Below are 24031 nucleotides of genomic sequence, written 5' to 3' on the forward strand. Positions count from 1 at the left end.
TGATGCATGTGTGTGTGTGTTTTTGTGTATGTCTGCTTGTGTGTGTGTGTGTGTAGGTGCACATTTGAAGCTAATGTACAATGAGACCCAAATGAATTATAAATCCATCCAAATTGATTTGGATCTGTTTTAGAAGCCCAGTCTCCATTCAGAGTCTTACTTTAAATGAGCAAGCAACATTAAGACATAAACACACACACACACACACAGCATGAAGCAACACACTCCTTTGAATAATTCAAAGTTCTGTCGTTGTTCTTATGATGGCTATACTTTATCTTTCTCTCACACACACCGAGTCCTGTTTGTGTTTCCGCAGCCTCATCTCTCCTCTGTCCCTCTTCCATTTTTTAAATTCTGCCCTCACACATCCCTTGTCTCTCTCATCTCGTCTCTCCTCTCATCCCCTATCTTCATCTTCTCCTGCGCTCCTCCTCCCCCTCCCCCTCCTTTCGTCTCTCCTCTCCTAACCCCAGCAGCCAGCAGGTCTACAGAGTAGTGCTCTCTGTGTGCCAGCAGCAATTCCTGGAGGGCAGTCAGGCAAACAAACCCAGGCAGTGCCCACTGCATGACTCACAGAGATACAGAGACAGAGCGAGAGGAAAGGGGTAGAATCATTAAGATGAGAGAGCAAAAAGATTTGAAGCGGTTAAGAGGCGATGAGAGGAAACAGAAGGAGATTGGGGTAAAAAAAAAAAAAAGTGTTGAGAGTGCAAAAGGCGGTAAGGGAGATTAAGAGTGGGAGAGGAAAGAGACGTGGAGAGAGTGGGAGATGGGGGCAAATGGAGGGCAACCTGCGCGATCTCGCACGCACATGAGAAGAGCAGGCACGCAGCTCAGCGAGGAGGTTCGAAGAGAACGCGTAAAAGAAGTCCTTCTCCTCCTCCCCCCACCTCTCTCTATATATACCTCTGTCTCTCCACGTCCCCTCCTTTCACTCAGTCTCTCCAATTGATCTCTCTTCTGCCAAAAAAGTGAAGCTCAGCATGACAGTCTTACATGAGCGGCCTGAACCCGAGCGCAGGCCTGAGACAGAAGGATGCACTTAGAGAGAGAGAGAGAGAGAAAGCAGATAAAGGTTGCTGCTGATAGATGAGGATAGCCACGTCAGGATAGCTGGGATGCTTGCAGATAGCCTGTCAATTACTGCGTACCAAATGTTACTGACAGATAGATGGGAGCCTATCCCAGCTGTCACACGACGAGAGGCAGGGTGCATCCTGGACAGGTTGCCAATCTGGCACCAATTAACCTAACCCCATGCATTTTTCCAGACTGAGGGAGGAAAGCCGGAGTATCCAGAGAGAACATGCACACGCCACACACAAAGACCCTGCCTGGATTCAAACCCAGGACCTTCTTGTTTTGAGGCTAACTGCTACAGCAATGTGCCACCTGATCTAAATCCATCAATCCATTTTCTTCTATTAGTTCAGGGTCACCTGGGGTTTGGAGCTAGTGCCTATCCCAACTGCCATTGGGTGAAAGGTCACAAGTAGTGGTGTGCAATACTGCAAATTTCAGTACTGATCCAATACCAAGTAAATATAAGGCCAGTATTGCTCATACCAATACGTATGCTGATACTTTTAACCTATAAAGGCAGATTATGGAATGGAATGTACATGTGTCTGTCTCTAAAGGACTTTGGATCAACTTCTGCTGAACATGAAAAAACGTCTCCTTTCTGATGACAGGGAGCAACGTACTGAACTGACGCTAGTATTGATTCAATACCAATACCAGCCTTGGTATCAATACTATTGATATTTGGATTGATTGCCAGTCTAACGCAGGGCTAACACATAGAGACACACAACCATTTACACTCACAGTCACTTCTATGGTCAATATAGAATCACCAAATAACCTGACCCCACTAATTGCATGTCTTTGGACTCTGGGAGGAAGAGAGAACCCACACAGACGTGCGGAGAACATGCAAACTCCACACAGAAAGGGCCTGGGAGGATGTTGGATTCAAACCCAGGACTTCTGATACAACAGTGACCTCTTCACCACCGTCCTGTCCCATATTACCCAGAGACCGTATCTAGATCCTGACTGGCAAAATACCAGCACTGATTGTGTTTGTTATATGTTGAAACACACACTTTCAAACACACTCCAAGTTTAATGTGCTGAACAGAAAGATACTGGATATATATACAGTATATATGTCCACCAGTGGCCTAAATGGTAGCACTGGAAACAAATACAACTCACACACAAGCCAGAAACACAACAGATGAGATAAATAGATGTGGAGAGATATTCTGTGAATGATTTCTAGGATTTTGGGATTGATCCTCGCTTCTGCCAACCTCCTTCTGGACCGCATTAGACATGGTGCTTAGATAATACACTTGTGGGGATGAGGGGAAGGAGATCCAGGGGAGGTGGAGACAGAGAGACCTGAGCATGGGAGATTTTTGTTTTCTGAGTTAACTACCACTGCACCAAGGCAAGAACAAACATTCCCCTTTGAAATGTAGACTACCTGAAAAATCAGGTATTGATATTACAACTAAATCTCCACATTGTATTTCATAGAGCACGTGTTCTTTAAGCATTTGATGACATTTCTGGGTAAAATAGGCTCATTTGCTTTCTTGTTAACAGTTAGATGACAAGATTGATGCCACCATTGAGCATGCTGAAAACTCTGTGACTGACTTATTATATCTCATTCAATTAAAAGCTTAAAACCGAAGCATAGAAAGAGAATTTGAATAACTACAGCTGAATATATAAACTGCAGAGGTGGTTTATAATAAATGATTTACAACTACACAATTAAATGTTCATCTATAATTTAATGATAGTGGCCAATTAAATTTTTCACCTGGAGTTCATACACTCTGTTGCTTAAACTTTAATGCAGACTTCTGACCAGTTGCATAATAGAAAACACTTGGCAGCCTGCTTCAGCTACAATCTCAAGTAGATGTGCCCTTAAGGAGGGCTAATTATGTTCACTTCCAGCTCCATATTTTTATTTGCTAGATTAGCTGTGGTTCCAAGGTCAAAATAAACCTTATTGATCTTATAGCGCACCTTTGTGCAGAGTCTTTGCTACTTGTCTGATTGAAGCAAGCTGTTTTAGCTCCTCCTCTTTTGTGATTGGCTGCCCCTCATTAGCAGGTTTGAAAAGCAAATAGATGTGGATGCTGTGGACCAGATGAACGTAACTACTTTCACATTTTATCGACAGTAGAAAAATAATGGTCTGAAACTAAACAGTTAGCTTGTGGCTCATAGGGATTACTTCAAATTGTTGCCGTGTTTAAAATTGCATCCACCAGCGTACAACAGTATAAATATGACAGAATAAAAGCTGCACAGGCCATGTTGTATCTTTAGAAGATAAAACAAATGCTTTTGTCTCAATACATCAAGCCAGTGTTTCTCCATGGCAGTTAGAAGGATTATTGTTGACTTCACTGAACTGAAAAGAAGCTGAAGCATCGTGGATATAAAGCAATGCATTCTGACTTAAGATACAGCGCCCGCATTCATGAGCCACACTTTGTTTACTGGATTTTAGTGTATTTATAGTAAATCCAGGAAGTGCACTTGACTGTCTTTGTATCTTATTTTATTTTCTTTAGACTTTAGAAGAGATCTGAGTTTGCTGAAAGTGTCAGCAGTCGGCTTCTGAGCTGAACTGATCGAGCGATGTTCCCATCGCTCCCAGAAGAGCCGTTTAGACATTTGTCAGCAAGAAACTACTGTGGCAAAAACAATTTCCATATACATTTTATATATACAGCAGGATTTAAACCTATATTACAATACTGGGAATAACACCCCTTATTTATTTAAATGTAGGTGCCAAGGAGCCAGACTCAGTCATCTTTTAAAGTAGTCTTGAGCAACAGTTTCTTCTGGCTTTCTGAAGGTCTTTCAGAGTTTTTTTTGGCTGCTTTGTCACTTATTTTCAGTCCAGATCTTGTACCCGACTATTTTTAGAGGAATGTTGAGTTGGGTGTAACTTAGCAAAGAACCGGTTGAAATGATATCTCGAGACACTTTGTTACTAGCAGCCTGTCACACAAACGTATCATTTTTCCACCCATTTCTTTAGTTGAATCTCTGAAAAACGTCAAAGTTTGACAGGGATAAAATAATATTCTTGCACCATAAAGCTATTAGCTGAAAACTTGCCACCGGCTACAGGAGATGAGCGGAATCTGAATGTCGTGTCAAACAAAGACCTGACACGGGACCTGAGCGATGCATCTGGCCCTTCGCTTGATCATCTACTGTTCATTGAAGCCTCATCAGAAATGATCTCAGTGGAAGGACGGCTGTCAAGAAGCCATTCTTAAGGAAGGGAAACTGAGTAAAAAGGCTGAGGTTTCCCAATTTACACAAGAACTGGACTGAAAATCAGTGGCACCAGATGTGATGCAATGATACCTTTAAATATGAAACTTTGGGTTTTATCATCAGTATGTAGGGCGGAGGTCAGGACAGAGGTACAGCCATCTGTAAAACACGGTGGAGGCTCTGTCATGGTTTGGGGCTACATTTCTGTCAGGGGTGTTGGAGAGCTTGTCAAATCTGATGTTTTGAAGTTTCTTAGAATTATACAGATTTTGTTATATACAGAAATAGCCAATAAAAACACCATTAGCACAAGTTACTAATGAATGAAGCGATTTAAATAAAGCACAGGTTGACCAGTCAGTCATTTTCTCTTTTAGATTCTTTTATTTAACCAATGTTACATTAAACTAACATAAATAAACATTTTTATGAACAAAAGGCACACAGTTCAAATATAAACAAAGAACGCTTGTACACCTTGTCTCGTAAAACAAAAACAAACTAAAAGAAATTCTACCGTCTCTGAGCGACAGAGCGATCCGAGAGAAATGAGTTTCAATGGGGTTTGTTGACAGAACGCTACAGCGCTGCCACCGTTGCAGCAGCATTATGTCTCAGCATGACGTACACGCCTCAGCCCCTCAAAGGAGCCTAAGTGGTGGGCACAACAGCTAAAACGGCATCCGGGAGCAGCACTAGCTTCACGTGAATCCTCTGCCATGAGGTTAACAGTATGTGGAAAGTCCCTCTGAAACTCACATCCACTGCCTGGTAAGAAGAGGCCACAAAATAAATGTCCATTAAACTTAAAAGATTCATACACGCAGCACATATACTTGAAAATGGGCCGAAGGCTGGGTAAACACTTTAACAGGAGGGTCAGGGTTTCCGACAGCTTCTCTGTGGAAGCCTCTGATTGGTCTGTTGACGCTTCCTCAAAATAATAATGTGGCCAGGTGGTCATTCACAGTACTGAGAGGACGCCAACTGTCTACTACAGCGTTTGTCCAGTGGGAACCACGATCATGTACAAGTCAAAATTACCCAATTAAATTTATTTATTTATATAAGCGCAGGTTCAGAACAACAGTCATCCCAAAGGCGCTTTATAATGCAAGGTAAGGACCCCACAGTATTACAGAGAGAAACCCAACAGGCTCTCGTCAGCAAGCACTTGGCAACAGCGGGGTGGAAGAACTCCCTTTTAACAGGAAGGGACCTCCATCAGAAGCAGGCTCAAGGAGGGGTAGCCAGGCTAGGCTAAGTGTGGGGGTGCGGGGCTAGATTTGGTTTTACCTGCATCTGCTCCAAATCAGTAAAGTACAATTCCTCTTTTTCCACAGTGACGATAATCACTGGGCTCCTGTCCACAGCAGACAAAGTGTGCTGTACGAGTCCACTCAAGTCTGTTGCAGCTGTTTTCAGTTGTTTTCAGATTAAAACAGGTGTGTCCTCTGCTAGTCCAGTTTTGTCCTGATGAATCCGGTCTGTTATTCCTTGATGCAGTCCAGGCTAGGTGGAGCCAGCTGACTACAGACCGGGAACACTGAGTATTTGCAAACATTTTTTAGTCTGTTTCGACTGGTTTCACCTTCCGTTGGATTAAATTTAGTGTAACAAACCAATTACAATAGAGTCTGTTAAACCAAAGTGGATATATACTTTCTTTTTAATTGGTCTTAATTGTTATTTTAAAGTGGCAGACATCCACTCATCTACAACCTGAACAGACTCTGCACAGACCGCGATTAAGTGTTTGCAAATACAGACACCGCGTTGCAATCTTGGGCTCAGACAGCGACTGTACTGGGCACCTCCTCATAGTGAATGATGAAGTAAGGGTAGCTCTGGTCATCATTGAAGATGACAAAGATTTGGGGGTCCATCCAGTTGTCCACGCAGGAGTCGTAGAGGTCGCTAGAGGCGTCACGAGGGTTGATAGGTGGAGGCCGTCGCATGGAGGGATTTCCTACAGTATACCTGTGTGAAAACAAAGAGGACAACAGAAAAGCTCAGTTAAGGAGCTGGGACTCTGGAGTTACAGATAATAATTTACCACACAGAAATCTTCTAAATTTCAAGACAACAAGACTGCCGTATCTTTCGCCACACTTTATATAAAATATCATGAAGCGACTGGATGAAATGAAACTGTGCACTGTAGGTGGGCTGTTTTTCCTCGCTTAAATATTCATGTCAATCCCCAAAGACCCGTCATCCATCAGTCTCTGCGCTGCTTATTCGGGGATCATAAATAAGACAAAGGCAGCGGGTAGAGACGTGGAGTCTGTGTTGCTGTTCGGGTCTGACGCTTATACCGTGGAACAGATTGGACCCAGGTTTACAGACCGAGCGTTGTTCCTAAACCGCCACACAATCCCCTGGGTGCACCACACACTCTCTGCTGCAGCAAAACAAAGCCGGCAACGTACGATGGGCACAGCCAAATCAGCTGTTTTACATGTGTGGCTCAACATTTGACTTGCGTTTTAAAAGGAATGGGTGTAGCATGACGATAGTATGACATGAAAGATGGTTTATGGAAAAGAACCTCCGGTTTCTCACGATCCAAACTGATGCCGATGTGTTCTGTAGAAGTACTCGAGCGTTTGCGAGAGACGGGGGTCAAAAAGGAAAAGTTGTTTATGCAGAGCCGTGCACTGGAGGGAACATACTTGTCAAACACTGCAAACGGTTCATTAGGGACGCTAAACCGCGCAAGCCAGCGATAAACCCAGGACACATAAGGCCTTGATTTAGCATTTACCAAACTATGTTCTTTCCGACCTCCTTTAAACCAAAGCAGATTTACATCTAGCTAAGATGTAAAAGGGGAACAATTAAACAAAGCAAAGCACTGTGAGTGGTATAAGTGGGGTCCATTGCTTTAGAGGCACATAATTCACATGATTAAGCCAATATATTCCCAACAATTTAACCTAAATGACGTGTTATTTTTTCCCCTCCAGATAAATAAAACTCCACCCATAACTGGAGATGTTTTCTTATCAGTGTCCACACACGCATGCACGCACACACCTACCTTCCAGTGAGGACTTTGGCCAGGAACATGCAGTGGACTCCTTTCGGTGAGCGTTTGGAGAAGTTGTGCGAGTAGACAGCTTTACGGGCAAAGTAGGATCCCTGGCCGAACATGGTGGCGTGTTTGCCACAGACTCGGGGGTCGAAGTTGTGCTTGCAGATGCCCTCCACCACGTCGGCCGAGGTGCCGTGGAAGAGGTGACGCTCGCTCAGCTGCCGGTCCCTCTCCGACATGCGCCGCGACATGTACTCCTTCTTCCTGTCGGAGCAGAGGAGGCGAGAGGGGATTCGTCAGCGAAAATAACACACAGACTGTATTGATGAGAAAATACGACTTTACACTAACTGGGACCACAACCTTGTTTGCACTGAAACTGTGCAAAAACGCGGCCCCGAATCTGGTTCTTGCGCAACGATCGGTACAGTGACGCTGTAACGCGCCGCTCGTTTTGAAAGTGTTTCAGGCCAGAAAGGCTGTGACCCTGGCATGACCTCCCATGATCTCTCAGCTCGTTAGTGACACACATCCAAGCGCGCCCGTGCACACGCACACACACACACACACACACACACACACACACACACACACACCTCGGCAAACATGCACACTTAATTTCCAAATTTAGAAAAGAGGTGATAAACGCTCTCTTTTCACATGAACATTTCACAAGTCATTTGCGTGCAAATACACACACACGCACAAACAGACAAGCAAACAAGCAGTTATGGGTTTCCTGTCATAACCAGAGTGTGGGAAGAGGAAATCTACCGACATTCAGAGGGGGGCAACACTTTCAAATTCAGTGACACGCACGCACAGAAACACACACCTTCAGTCATTTTGAAACCGTGTGGTACCCGTGTGGGAGAGTATAACTGTCACAGCTGATAGGCCTTGCCCTGCACTAATCACAGCGGTTAGCCCTGTGTGTTGAAGACAGGAACATCATCATCACCAAACATCTCTCCATCTGCTGTTTTCACACACCACTGCTGACTCGTTCTCACGAAGTCCCACACAGCTGCTCCCATTTGGCCTATTTTCTTTCTTACCTCCCCACTCTTAACATTTTTATCTTCTCTGTGTACATTAAGCCTTTTTTTGATTATTGTTTCCGTCTGAAATATTTTCGACTTCAATAACAGATACAACAGCAACAGCAAAGTATGTGAAACTACCACCGTACTCTGGTGCAACTTCAGCAACACTATGGATTCATTATATAAAACACAGATCGTTGCTTTTAACATCAATACTTATTTTATGTCCTCAAGCGAGGTCAAATCTCTCGACTGTCAAAACAAGTTTTGAAACTCGTGCCTTTCTCATGACATCGTAGATGTTTGATTATTTCAGCAGAGCTGTGCTCGACAACACAACCACATATGCATCAAATTCGGATGCCACAGCTTTCCCACAAAGCATGAAAAAAAAAAAAAAAAAAAGCTACATGCACAAGAAATTAATACATGCAACCCTGCCAGCACACTTACTAACAGAAAGGTTTCCTGGTGTCATGCTTAAAGTTTGTAGGAATTATACATGATTAAAAGACATCTCTATAATAATCTGCTTCTCCTCTTACCTCTTATACTTCTCCCAGAGGAAGGCGTTCTGCACACGTAGGATCTTGATGATCCTGAACTTGGTCTCCGAAACCGTCTTGTGGAACAGGCTGTACACCGTCCTGTAGCTGCGGTCTTCGCGGGAAACCGGCACCCGAAGGAAGTCCTGGCTCATGGTCATCGGCAACCACGTTTCAGGAAAAAGGCTGGGTGGGTTGGTGGTAGTTGGCGAGAGGGGATATGACGCAGGAAGGTCCATGGACAAAGAGGAGGAGGATGATGATAATGAGGAGGAGGAAGAGGATGATGAGCAGGACGAGGAAGAGGACGACGAACAGGGGAGAGGAGATAGAGAGAGGCCGCTCAAAGTCCTAAAACGAAAGAAAGAAAAGAAAGCGTTAGATGTCTGACAGTAGTGTAAGAAATATCATTAATGGTTACTTAGTTCCTATGTTAACAGCATATTCAGGGCATATACCGCACATTATATAGACATATATATTTATATTCAGGACAAACCAAGCTACTGACAATAGGCTGTTTGATCAACTGAATGGGATAAAAGACATTTTATAAATTTGCAAGTTGCTTGATCAGACAAAACAAACATTTATATACATCAGTTTTTGCTCTGGGAAGTTGTGATGAGGTTTATATGAAAAATATTCAGTGCAGCTCGAATTTCTATAATCAGATCTGCATGCAAAGGGACGTTTTCTGTTTGTAGCCTGATTACTACCAACCAATCACATATAAGAAAGCAGCTGTAGCTGTATGCTAATTCTGTCACCTTGAATAAAGTATGATTCATTTAATTTTATAGGCAATATAAAGTCATTAAAAATGTTACTAGGAAGTATTATGTAAGTTAGGACTATTTAGAGGGCAGTGAGATGATCTTACTCGCATGCAATCTTATAAATAACTAGACTACGCAATTTCTGGAGAAACTGTGGTGGGATTGTTGCTATGGGTGGACTCGATCTGTAGCTTGACTTTGGTGCAGCTAAAAAGCCAGAGATAAAGGGGTTGGCTCACAGAGTTGAAGAGAGACTGCTCATAAAGACAAGGCCACAAGTGTTACCTGAGATAGCAGCTACTTGGAACATAATGGGATTACTCTGAGTGATCATAATAATTTCTGTCATACCGGTTTTGTATTCAAAGTGTAGTCACCCTGTTCAGGGACATTTACCTTGCTGTAGTAAAGCTGTCCCTCTGCAGTACGCAATAATTTTGTACTTGGGAAAATATTTACAGTTTAAAAAAAATAAAAATGATTTGTGAAAAGTGTGTTGATGAGTATTACATGATATAGACAAAAAAAAAAAGTGTCATCCTGAAAAACACCCCATGCTGTACTTGAACCCTCGACCTTCAACATACAAGGGACAGGTGAGTGAGTGGTAACTTATCCCCTAAGCCACTGAGGAATAGGTGACAGAGGAAGGTCTCTCACCAGCTTCAACTGTTTTGAAGTATGGTCTGTTTACAAAAAAAACAGCACCACATAAGCCAGCGAGGAGGAGGAGAAGAAGAAGAAGAAGAATGGCAGACGACAACAAAAAAAACCCAAACAACAAAAAAAATCAATAAACTGCTCATAGTTGAGAATCCGCATTATGAAAAGGCCTCCACACGATGCTCAGAAAGACCGGACAACTGCGACTGGATCAGAAGCGCCTATTACTCTGATCAAGTGTGCTTCACAGAGGGATGATAGTTGCTGCCCTTTATTGAAACCTCATCTCTTTTCATCTGCCTTTATCCATGCCTGCTGAAGGTCAGTGAGAGCAGCTTTGGAGGAACTTACAGCAACCAAACCATCACCTAATGGCACCCCAGCACCCTCCCCATCTCTCCACCTTCCTATAGCTGTGCTCCCATATGCCTCCAATCAATACCCCCCCCTCCCACACACACCCAAAAATCCCCAAGAGTGAAACAACACTGCCCGCCTGCCTGCCGCAATGGACTAGCATTTCCACGAGCGCGCTCTCTAAAAATCATCCGCCACTGACTGTCAACAATGACATCACCGCACAGGGGAGCGGAGCAGCTCCTCAGCAGCCGTCAGCCATCACCGACCAAACAAAACAACAGGACTGCGCGAAAATGAAACCCAGACACCAAACAAGACAACAGGGAGGCGAAGTGAAGCAGAGACAGGAGCGAGAACAAGACACGAGGGGGGGGGGAAATAAAATGCCCATTGTGGAGCTGTCAAAAAGTGACAAAAAAAGAAAACTATTACGTCTGGCATTTGAGTCGGTAACAGTAGTTCGGCTGTCAAGTTATCGCCCTCCAAGTGTAAATGCTGTTAGTGCTATCAGCCATAAGAAAGTGAGTGTGTGTGCGTGCGCGCGCGTGTGCGTGTTGTCAGGAGACTGTGATCAGAGTGACTCTAAGTCGGTGCGACAGTTTTTCTCATCTCCTTTCTCTCTCTCTCTCTCTTATCTTGTCTGTCCGGTCTCGATCTCTCCCCCCTCCTCCCTGAAATCGATGTCTCTATTCCCCGTGTGCTTTGAAGAGATCACAGACAGCCTGCTGCAGAAAACAAGTGTGAAATGAAAAGGGACAGATAACACGAGAATGATGGACTTGGGGGAGAGAAAAGAGTGAGGAAAAAAGAAAAGGAGGAAGATTAGGGGCAGATAACAAGGGAGGGAGAGAGGGGAGGAGATGGCTGAAAATAACACCAGCAGAGCAGAAAGAGATGACAGAAGGAAGGCGGGGGGAGAGCGGTGGGGAGTGAGGGGGGAGAGTGCCAATCAAGCTAATGACCTCAACCTCCAAGCCCAGGCACAGATTGTTCCTGATAGACACACACACACACACACGCCCACAAACAGTTTCGGGTCACTCGAAAGGACACTGGACGGACTGACAGCCATTCCTTTACACAAATAAAACTCACATTTTATTGGATCGCCTGGCTGGAAGCTTTTTTTTTGGTGCCCATTGTGTGACTGTGATCAGATAAAATAATTAACTGAAGCACACAAACACCCCAAATGGATGACAATGTCCCATAACAAATCCCAGCTCCCCACAGGAACATTTCACACTCCTTCACTCACCAACTCCACTCTGCTGTGCACCCAGTCTGGAAACCATTTAGACCTCATTCACTTCCTCAGATGTGCTCTCCATCTCCCTCCTTCTCTCTCTCTCTCTCTCTCTCTTTTCCTTCTCTCCTTTTCTCCCTCCATCTCCTGCTCTCCATTTTGTCTTCCCCTGACTGTCAGGGCCCCGGTAGGAACAGCTCGTTCTAGCGTTCGCTCTGTGTGGGAAACTGGCAGGACACCGCTACAGCAGCCTGCTCGGCAAAGGAAGTGAAAGATTCTGCAAATGGGGTGAAATGACTCCACTTGTTTCCAATCTGGTATCACTTGTTTCAAAAATAAGATCCGAGCGCTGCGAGCGCTGCGAGCCAGATCACTTCACTGCTGTAAGGACAGGAAGTTGACTGAGCTAAAGAAAGAATTTTTTTTTTTTTTTTAAAGAAAAGAGGGGGAAAGAAACGCATTAGGAAAGGTTCGCTGGATCTGGAGCGCAAATGTTTTGCTTCTTTTCACCCTTTCCTTGATTTCTGCCTCTCCCCCGTCTAGTCTTCTGTCTCGTCTGTTCTCGTTCGCCTCCTTTATCTCATTTTCCCGTCCATCTGCTTCGCTCTGCACAGGACATCTCCCCGTGTCCCAGTGACTCTGTTTGACGTGCCAAAAATCTGAGCCGTGGTAAGTGGTAAAGATGGGGTTTGAGTTCAGCTCAGGCTGCCAATGTGCAGCAGAAAAGATAAAATGTGAATACAGTGTTCCGTATTCAACGCCGACTCTGACATTAACATCATGTACCGACCTCTGTGTGCCTGCAGTGTCTCCAAACTACAAATTCAGGATGCTCAGAGAACACAGAGAGCCACAAGAAGATGGCGTGTCAGATACTCAAGAACCAACTTTGTGCGCGAGTTACTTTGCACATGTTGCCAGGGACTTTTTTTTGTGTTGAACGCAGAACTTTGTTCTAAAAGTCAGTGTTGCTTCATGTGCAAAATACTAAATGTTCTCTGATCTAAGTGCTAAATGATTTAGACAGCTCTGTTGGAAAGTACAAAGGGAAGCCAGCAGGGAAAAACAGAAAAGCAAGGCTATTAATCTAGTTAATGACTGCTACCTTTCAAATGAGAACTGCTACTATTAATTAGTACCAATACTAAGCTCTGGAAAAAGTCGTTTTCTGGCATTACTTACTATAAGGCTGGGTGTACCTTGGCAATAGTCATTATGTGATTAACAGCTTTGGCCTCAGAAGCAGTCCTTTATTTAAAGTCTGCATCACAACAACCGTCACATTAGGTAGTTCAGAACAGCCACCATACTGGGTGTATCACTCCGCCCAATCTAAACTAAGCCTAATGCCAGCGCAGCGTTCAATACAGTTCCTCTGAATATAGTAACATGTTCACAAAAACGAGTCTCTGCTTACATTACTGCAAGCGATGCTCTGAGAGCAAGCCACTAAGTCACTGTGGAGACATCTCAGCTGTGTTGTTGTTTATCTACTCGAGCCATGTCCTCACCATGGCCAAAACCTCAACCTCTGGATCCAGCTATAGCTCTATTAGTGCTCACCTCCTAACCACAAAAGCAAAGCTGTAGTTAGATCAAATATCAGCCGTGTTTACTTACTGTAGGTGTGGTGTGAGAATCACGGAGGACATGAACATGGGCCGCTTCTTGATCTGACGTCGGAACCCGAAGACTGCGTTCTGCTGGAAGCCCTCCCTGATGTTGAGGATATACTGGTTCTGGAGCGTAATGAACCTCACCTCCTTAAGACCTCTCGAACTTGCCTCCTCTATAAGCTTAACCACAGGCTGTGGAGCAGAAGGAAAGGGAGGAAAAACACATTTGTTTACCATTTTCTGCAGGTGACTTCTGCATTTTTCCATTTTACCTGTAAATCAAATGTGGCCATTGTAAAAAATGATAAATAAAAGGTCACACATGGATAAAAAGCTGTGTTACAAAAGCAAGTAGTTTGTGTACATGAGAGCTTTTTTTCTAAATCCACCCCATCACTGGACAACTGATTAATGTGGGCGAAGCTAATGTGTCTGGCATCCTGTTCGTAGAGCCTGAATACGCCCGAACACACACATAAATGCACCGAATGGCTCACCTCGGAGTATTCCCTCCAGCCAAAATTGTCTCTGCAGTAGTACTTCCACACTGTGTGACAGCTGGGGGTGGGGTTCGGGTTCGTCGCAGGCAGGGGTAGAGGGCTGGGGGGGTGCTCAGTCGTCGGACGCAGTCGAACTCGAGGTCGCACACTCGCATCGTCCCAAAGTCTAGGGCAAACACTCGACCCCTGCAACACAAGGTTTGAAATCATTAGAATAACTACGTAGCTAAGCGCTGCAGTCAGCATGTAGACAAGCAATGCACATTAACCCGGACGGCTAGCACACGGGGCTGTGGAGTGATGACCTTGTTGTTAAATGGTCACAGTTTATATTTCCATTAGAAGCCGTGCTACAAAGCACGAAGCTGTTGATGGAACGTTAACTTAATCCGTGTGCCCTGGAGCAGGATGACCAAACCTCTAATTAGTCACTTATACTGAGCTGCACAGGGTGTAAATTTAAAGTAAATGACTTATAAATGAAAAACAGAAAGCCATGCATGACAACTGAGCTTCAAAGTGCCCTTGAGCAAGGTACTAGGATTAACTTTACTTTGACTTCCCCATGGAATCAGCTCATGGGAACAGCTCTCTCATTATGTACAACGATGGTTGATGTTGCTCTCAAATCTTTACAGTAAGTAGCCAATTAGCTGCCTAGCAAAGTTTATATTATATAAAAAGATAGGTTAGCCCTCCCAAATCAAAACATCAGTAAACATAAACAAACAAAATACCGGAACATTAAAAAAAAAAAAAGTTAACCAAACACAAATTTAAAAATGTGAGTTTTTAGTTGTTTTGTTCTGTTTTTTTATAAAGAGATCACCGAGTCCACAGATCTCCGGCTCTCAGACTCTGTAGCTCTCTCCCTCTGAGAGAGCTACAGAGTCTGAGCCGATGTTGGAAAAGCTGTGTCCTTTTCAGCCTCGTATGATACGCAGCCAGCAGGCCCTGATCACATGACCTCAGGGACCTGCTGGGGACGTAAGAATGTAAAAGTTCACTGACGTAAGCTGGTGCTTGTCTCTAAAAGTCAGAACCACAGTCTTAAAATGAATTCTGCATTCAGTGGGGAGTTAGTGCAGCTGCAGACGATTCGGGGAGTTTTTGCTTTGACCAGTGAACAATGAATTACAATAATCTAGACACGATGATAATAATGATAATAATCCAGCCCCTGCTCTAAAGCCTTGCTATTTCGAGTAGCAGACAATCAGGCTCACCTGCAGAATAATGTAGCTGTAGGTGGTCAGTGAATGCACTTCAGCATAGTACAGTAGAATATCTAAACACAGAGTTACCATCTGCCAAAAAATAAATAGGGGAAACACGTAATCTTTTCACGTCCATACAACCTCGCCTTAACCCCTCTCTGTCTCAACACACGCAGGTCAATACCCTGTTGCGTGCATGTCTGAGTGTGTGCATGTGCATCAGTCGCGCTGCATTAGTCCTCCCTCGAGCCTCCGGCAAATCCTTTCTGGGTCAGACATACCACTTACATAAATGTGGCCAAACACACTGGCATGCTACGGCAAGGACACAGACACATATACACTATCTATACATATATTTAACACACTAAGCATGCACATGACACCACAGCCATAGAAGCGGGCACATTGCATGATGATGTTAATTGTCTCATTGATTATTAGTGAGAACCTAAGTGAATATAACATCAAAATGTTACACTGTGTGTGTTTGTGGGTTACTTTATTTAAAGTACACTACACAGTTTAGAGGTTTCCCACTGAAAAACAGAGAAGTGGAGCAGCAGCAGTAGCGCTGAAACCTCCTTATAAGTTCAACAGCCTGAAGCGGTGAAACCTCGTATTACAATGGCCGAAGAGAAAACAACTCTTCAGTTTCATCCACTAAGTGCAGTTACTGGCCGCTGGGGTTACTGGCACACACACACACACACACACACACACACACACACACACACCGGTGTCTCACAGGAAGGTGATAATGAGAGGCCCCGTGTCGTTTTCTGAAAACTTGCATAAACACTGACTCAAATGGTAGTTACATACCCTAAATTTACATCTGTACTTCTGCAAAGTCATACCGCGAACACATCACTGGAATAGGAAGTGAAATGAGAGTTCATTTAGAGAGCACGTGCAGAAACAAAACAGTAACTGAGGAGTGAGTCACTGATAATCAGATCACCTGATTACCAGAAACACAAAGAGAGACGGTGCAGATAATCCCTGCAACTTTCTGAATTCTTCTGTATTAACGGAGACGCATTTCAGTTTAAAATGGGGAAAAACAAAACAAAACAACTGTATTAATGTGAAAATGAAAGGCAGAAATGGAAGAGAAAAACAGAACAACAATGAAAAAAGGTGCAAGGGAGTGAAGATACAAAAATAAATAAATCTGATTTTCACTGATACTGATCTTCAGTTTCACCTTGTCCTGCACCTGTGCGCTCTCCTGTGACATGCTTTCATGGTATCAGTACAGAACGTTTTCTGCCTGTGACGGTATGCAATGATGACACGTGTGTGTGTGGCTGATTAACAAACCATGCAAAAGTGTTCTGAGAAAATTAACTTGAGCTTTCCATCCTACCTCACTCATTACCACAGTGTCGTTACTGATATGTTTTCATTTAAAAGCACACTTGATATGTTTTCGCCTCAGGTCTGCACTATTCTGGTCTACTAGGACCTCTAAAACAGACTGTTTGAAAAGCCTCTGACCCACTTCTGCCTCCATCTCACTCTACCCCTTCCAACCATGTGTCATGTCATGTGTCCCACTTCACTACATCCATGACCTCCTGTGAGGTCTTCTTTTCCTCCTCCGACCAATATATCCACCATCTCCGCAAACCACCTCAGCCTTGCTTTTTCAACCCTGTCATTTCATCATAAAACACTGATTGGAAATTTTAAAAAGGATGTAGCCTCTGTATCTACCTCAGACAAATACTGGAGTCTCTGGAGTTGATTATTTCCAAATCCTTTCACATAGTCGCCCCTTCCTCCCCATCTAGTTTGCGCCATTTTAAAAATAAAATTCCAGCAGTTAAATTAAGTGAACTGAGATTTGGTGAGAAGGCCAATCAAGAGTTGGATAGTGACCCAAAGCACGCCCACTCCAGCAGAGTCAAAGACCATGCTGGAAATGCGGGGCTTCTCCCACTTTGGAAAAGGTGCACCCAAAAGGAAAGGTACTCGTACCGAGCAGCTCCCAACACTACAGCAGGCAAGGCGATGGAAAAAGTAAAAGCGGCTCCTAAGGAAAACATTTCCCTGCATGAATAAAGGTTAAGAAAACTGCACCCCCCCCCCCAATATGCCTATAGCACACACACCTTCAAACTTTCTCACGACTACACACCAAAGGACCCACATTCCAACATCATTCATGCTATTGTGAACGTCACACACTGGAGGCTCACTCGTCTACATACGCGCGCACACACACATTCTTTGGACAGATTCATGTACGTACACGCAAAACTTCATCCAGTCACGCCCAGATAAGTCAGTCAGTCAACCAAATCTGCTGACGAACACTTCTTTTACACACACACACACACACACACACACACACACACACACACACACAGAGAAACTTGATGTCATGTGCTAGTGTTATTTCCTTGTATTCACTCTCCAGTTATCTATTTAAATAGGCTTCATTTGTTCCTGTTTTTTAGCTTTACAGGCAGTGAGCACACAACAAAGTCACACACACGCACACACAGAACAGGAAGAAGCGTACACTCGCGTCACCTGCACGTCCTGGATTTTTCCAGTATGAGTGTATCTGTCCACATAATTGAGCTTATAGTTCAGGGTGTCCTCTCTCAGTCCTTTAAGCCTCTCTTTTGAAAATATTCAAAGTGCCCAGCCTATAAAGAATGTGAGGCTTTAAAAAAAAAAAAAAAAAAAAAAGGAGATGAAAAAGGGGGAAGATAAGCAAATGAGTTTGGAATTTAAATCAACACTTAATTAACACTTGAAGGAGGAGAAGACCAGAGAAAGAAAAATGGTTTGAAATCACGGGGAAAAGCATTCTGCTTGAGAGCACTGGGACATCTCTCCCACCTCTTTGGGGCCCTTCAGGGAAAAGTAAGGAATAAAGAAAAAGAGAGAGACGGAGGAATAAAAGAGAAGAAAATGGGCACGTCAAGGAAATGTAGAAGACAAAAAAATGAAATCCGGTGTGGAATTATTATGAACAAAAAAGAATAAATAAAAGGAGGTGGAGCTGGAATAAAAATTAAACAAAAAAAAACAAAAAAATGGAGGCAGACTCTTGAGTAATGAGAGGCAGAGCGACCCAGACCTCGCCCCTCTGATTCATGGCGTGATCTGTCTGACACATTATATCCACACAAACACACATCCAGTCTGACTATCTTGACACTGCCTCTTCTCTCACAAACAAACACAGCTCACTTAGACACAATCATCCTTGATTTTCTGAGATTCATGAAACACATCAAGGTAACACAGAATCCCCTGTGATAGAAACACAAAGACGCACTCACACACAAAGACACACACACACACACACACACCTTGGTGTCAGGTTGCTCTGCCCTTGGCGCTCAGTGCCTCTTTATGCAAGTTAATGACAAGCACAGCTTTTATCACCTGGTTAACAAAAAAAGGCCTGTCTTCATGGCACACACACACACAGATAATGTGCCCTTTACTGCAAGATGTCAAGTGCTATAGTTCCTCCTTAAACAGATATTACAGGAAAAAGAGTTTGTATTTTGTTGTAAGTTAACGGTTGTCACACAATCAGCTTATAAAAGTGAACACTATTCCTCACTCTCACACACACACAGGGCAGCACAAATGAACAACTGTACGGTGCAGGATTATTACAGTATAAGTTTTAGAAGCGATGACTGTGACATTCCTCCTCACTGCTGAGTTCATGACTAAGACGGATTAACCGGACTTCCATTTCTGCTTATCATATGGATGGGATTAACCTGTGCTATGGATCTCACACACACACACACACACACACACACATACACATACAGGAACAGCTCAGCACAGAACACACACTCACACGCCCTGTAGTAGGCCATGCAAAATATAATCAGATGGAGATATACAAAAGCAGTCGTGCATTTTCTTTCCTGCCACACACACACACGCGCGCGCGCGCGCAGCCAAAGGCCGAATGGGCCTGCGTCTCCATACCGACGGCAGAGCTTGTTAAGTCATCTGCTCCTCTTTATACTGCTAACGATGTTATCATTTGGCTGCCGTAACCACGGTGACGCCTTCCACCCTGTGTGTGCGTGTGGCTGCTTGCGTGCATGAAAAGACAAGCTGGGTTGCATCTCTAAAGAAAGACGATCAAAAGAGCTCTCACACACACCCAGTGCTACACAAAGCTTTGAGCAGTTGGCTGAATGAGCTGATTTGTGTCGACGCTGCACGGCTAACCGACTTTCCCCCAGTTTGTGTGTCATCACTCGGTAGGCTGCTCCGCTTTCAGAGCCCCCGACCGATATTAAAGTTTGCCCATAGTGCACATAATCGGATCTGCCAGAGACAAGCTTATTTACGGTCCTTACCTGTGGTGTAAATAAAATCTACAATGGCCCACCTTAGAAAAAAAAACAAAAAACCCAAAAAACAACAACCCAGAAACTGGCCATTGTTTACTCCCTGCAGATAAAAAGCTAAACACGCAAGAAAAGGACATATCTGGGATTGGATCATGTGAAAATATTTTACGTTGTGTTTTCATTCAACCATCCACAAACAGTCAAACCTGTTTTAAGGGTCAGGGTTGGAGAATTCCTTTTTAGCCACACTAAAAATGGATCCTTTGCTACTTGGGTATATTAGAAAATGGCAAAGATATATTAATGAATTAGCTTTTAACAAAACTCCAGTCATCAGAGGATACACCAGAGTCAGACTAAAAAAGAAAACTGACTGAAATGCCTCAAAGTATTTTTTTTCTTTTATGTAAAGGAAACAAAAACAGTCATTACAGGATTATCCATATGATACAGAACTTCCACATATACACATTAAAAATGTGCTGGTAAAAATTTTCTGGCGTTTCTGGTTTCCACTGCAGTTTCAGTCAAGTGAGCCAGATGGGCCTGTCTTACTGTATGAGACACACTCAAAAGGCCTCTGAAGAATCTGGGTTGACACCACCAGGTGCATATCCTGTTTGTGGAGCAATATGCTCTTTGCATAGTTTCAGCTGAAAACATGAGTCAACAAGTCAAACACACACACACACAAAAGTTGGTGCACACCTCAAAACCTTAGTGTGTATGTGTGTGAGCAGCATCCACAAAAGCATAAAAAAAAAGAAAGAAAAACACACAGATGCTTAAAGGGCTTTAAATGTGAGTGGGGGTGTGGATGGGGTTAATGCCTTAAGATTACACTATACTGACATAAAGTGCACTTGTAATTAGATCCACATAATGACATGAAACTATGGGGACGCCTCTAACTCGCGAACACTGCAGAAGAGATTGAAAGCATAGGGTCAAACCTGTGTACAAGTACTCTTTGTGTGTGTGAGAGTGTGACTGTACTTGCATACAGTACAGTTTCACAGGAAGCAGTAGATGCTCCTTTATGTCACCCCAATGGGGCTTGCCAAGTGCTTGTGTATCTTGCGTGTGTGTGTGAGTGAGGGAGAAAAAGACGTTTATCTCTGTCTGCTAAAAGGCGAGCGTGAGAGCACTGCGAGTCACTTTGCTTCCCTGTGCAGCTTATTCGTGCGAGTGTTTGCGTGCCAAGCAGTGCGTGTGTGAGTGTGGGTGCGAGTGTACACAGTGACGCGCACGCTTATGACCGAGGGAAGAAGAGAAGCTGCCAAGTGCATCTGTGTCACTGACCGCACAAGGCAGCTGGGGGTCACGCAAGTTCACGGCTTTCTGCAACGAGTGCTATAAAAAAAAAATGAAGAAATAAAAGAAAAAGCCTCGCTTTTGACGGCTCTCGGGCCAATCACAGATCTGGGTTTGGAAGAAGGGAAGTGCAGGAAATAGATAACCGATATCAGGGCCGTGCCTACACAAGGGCATGATAGCTGTTCAAATAAAGAGATACAGTAGATGCAGGTGACACATTAACTAGAAGGACAGACGGACTATGTGCATTATAAAGCTGTGAAAGCAACAGTCAGCATTGGGAGGAGCAGTCACTTGTCTGCAGTCCATCATCCACGCATGTACAGAACAGCTGTGCAGTGTTTTCAGTTTGTCACCAGTGGCAAAACCAAAGAGGAAACTCAGGTCTACGGTTTCCAACACTCCGAACCAGAAGTGGCTTAGACTATCACTTGCATGCAGCCTATCAGATTACTGCACCATTGTTGCTATGTCACAAATACCCATCGATCTAACACACAGTCCTTTCAGCAGTATGTTCAACACCAAATGGACTGGGGTGGTGGCAGTATTCTCCAATTTCAGCCCTGCTTATACAGAGTGAGGATTTGGGTTAAAACTTGAAACGGTTTAATTGTCCACTTATATCGGAAATATTATAATATCTATGAAAACAATTGTCGGGAATAAAGAGAAATGCTGAAGGGTGACACTCTTGGGGCATGAATTGTGGTTTCACTTCCTACTTTCAATTGACTAAATGCAAAGTGAATTGTCCCATCACCCACAGACACAGATGGCAAAGAGCCAACCAAAGAAAAAACAAAAACAAAAAACCCCAAAAACAAAACAGAAATACTTTGATGCTGCTTCCCTCTGTAGCAGGGGTCCTGTATCTAACCAGGGAGTTTGCAGCACATATGCTACTGATTAACACAGAGTACAGGTTGCAGTAAACACTACAGTGGGATACTTACTGATACTTTAGCCTGACTTGCTCATTGTCAGGGTTGCAGTACAGTCTCTCCAGCTGCTCCTGGGAGTCATCTGCTATGCTCTGCCAGGTCTGGCTGCTGCTCTTGCGGATCTGCCAGTGATAGGGCAGGACGGTGTGGTGGTGGGCACAGTCATTGCCATAAACGCACAGTCCCTGGAGGAAATCCACACAAATGTCCACTGAATCTGACTGGTGCGTGTGATACTGGAGCTGAGTGAGCAGCTCAAAAACCAGATCCAGTGAGGCCTCTTCACTTTTGTCCTGAAATAGCACTCCTTTGTCAGGCTGCAGGAGGAGGGGGTCCGAGATTCCAGTGCAGTCTTTGACTGGAAGATTTGTTGCCCCAGAGGTTAGGAGGTCATTGCTTTTGATTGCCCCCTCCTGGTGTGGAGGAACCTGGGGTGCAACTATGGGAGGTATATCCCTGCTGGGAGCTGTTATTGTCACCGCGCTACCAGACTCCCTGAGGCCCGGTTTCAGCTGGAAGCAGTCGGGGGAAGAATCGCTGATCTTAGGTCGCTCCCCTCGCCGTACAGTCTCATCCAGCTCCGTAGTAGTATCGGCTATTTCCACATCAACGTCCTGGGTGATCAACCCAGGCACACCGGCCCCAGCGGTGGCATTGTCAGCGGTGCCCCGGTCTTTGAGGCACACCTGGCCCATGCAGTTCTGTTTCACTACAGCCGCTGCGCACAAATTCCCCGGAGTCCGGCCTGGCTGGTTCCGGGGAACAAACACCCCATCCCCGGAGACCAGCGTATCTGTGCTCAGCAAAGTAGTCAGTATAGGATCCTCCAGGGCTCGGTGGAGGCATTTGGCATCCAATTTCCTTTGTTTCTTCTTGAAATAAGGTTTCACCAGAGGTATTTTGTCCGAGAGCCCCACGATCTGTTGCTCCGTGAAATCTTCCCCTTCGTCCATATTCAAACTCAAATCCAGGGTGATCCCGGTCGGCCCACCATCTGCGGATTTCTGGAGAACGTGCAAAGTTTTGTCCATGAGCTTCTGTGAAAGCCCGTCAGTCCTGGGAGATGGAGAAAGAGAAAAGAAAGAGGTAGTCATCAAAGACAACACCTATAATCCTTTAAGCCTAGTTTCCAAGGTGAAGTCATCCTAGCGCATAAAGAAATGATTAATAGTGTGTGTCGCTCGGACGAGGTATTAGCCCATATCATAAACTCATCTTTCCTTTCCTGGAAAGGAAAACCCTCACCCTCTATATACCGAAACGAAACCAGTTCACCCCCCTCCCTCCGCAGACCAAAACTGCTCTGGTCCCAGAATGACCCAGCACATGTTACACCACCATCATCATCTGCGGTCATTATAAACCCCAGTCCTTATAGGAATATTACAGGAACAGCCTGTTATACCGAGTCTCGTTAGGGAAGCAGCTTAGTGCAGTCAGCAGGCCAACTGAAGCGGAAAAATATTACCTAATCCTGCTGCAGGGAACTTGGGCTCCAGCCTCAGATTAATCATAAAAAAAACGAGAACATATAATTGCAGTGTCTTATGCTTTTTCCTCCTCCTCCTCCTTCTTGTTGTGCCTTTCTTTGGTGTGCTGCTAACGTCATTCCTGCAATTACAGCTGCGTATCCGAACGGGAGCGATAAAATCATCAATGTAACAAAACCTCCCTCTCCCGGGACGGTGTATTTTGATCACGGGAGTCCGATACGCGGCCCCTGCCGTCTACGTGCCGCTCACACGTCGCTGCTCGAGCAACTTTGCACGTACGCTTTACAGCTGACAAATACACACAGAGTCCCATATATACACACACACAGAGACACACACGGCACCGCAAAAGCCGAGCAGCGACAAAAGACAGGCGGGACACCCCGGAGACTTGTTTCAGCGCTCCGCTACACAAACGGCAGCTCTCGTCGTTCTTTAAGCAGAAACACTTGGTCAGCAGACCCGGGGCTCTGCGGGCTGTCCGTGTGAGAGAAACACACAGAGAAGCACTGCAGCATGCCCAGCTTCCCCACAGGACAGCCCCAGCGACCCGCTTCTCTCACACCGAGGCGACAAAACCCTAC

The 24031-nt window shown here is 44.5% G+C and overlaps 1 protein-coding gene across 1 annotated transcript; it reads right to left on the minus strand.

The window, feature by feature from the left end:
- Positions 1–4693: 4693 nt before the first annotated feature.
- On the minus strand, positions 4694–24020 carry tiparp (TCDD-inducible poly(ADP-ribose) polymerase). The gene is given in 8 exon segments (XM_025898068.1): positions 4694–6312; positions 7376–7633; positions 8961–9311; positions 13629–13816; positions 14122–14228; positions 14231–14310; positions 21967–23010; positions 23423–24020. Coding segments are annotated over 7 exon segments (2193 nt in total). The 5' UTR covers positions 22986–23010; positions 23423–24020; the 3' UTR covers positions 4694–6122.
- Positions 24021–24031: the final 11 nt, after the last annotated feature.

The sequence above is a fragment of the Oreochromis niloticus genome, linkage group LG14 (genome assembly GCF_001858045.2).
Source record: "Oreochromis niloticus isolate F11D_XX linkage group LG14, O_niloticus_UMD_NMBU, whole genome shotgun sequence".
Classification (NCBI taxonomy): Eukaryota; Metazoa; Chordata; class Actinopteri; order Cichliformes; family Cichlidae; genus Oreochromis; species Oreochromis niloticus.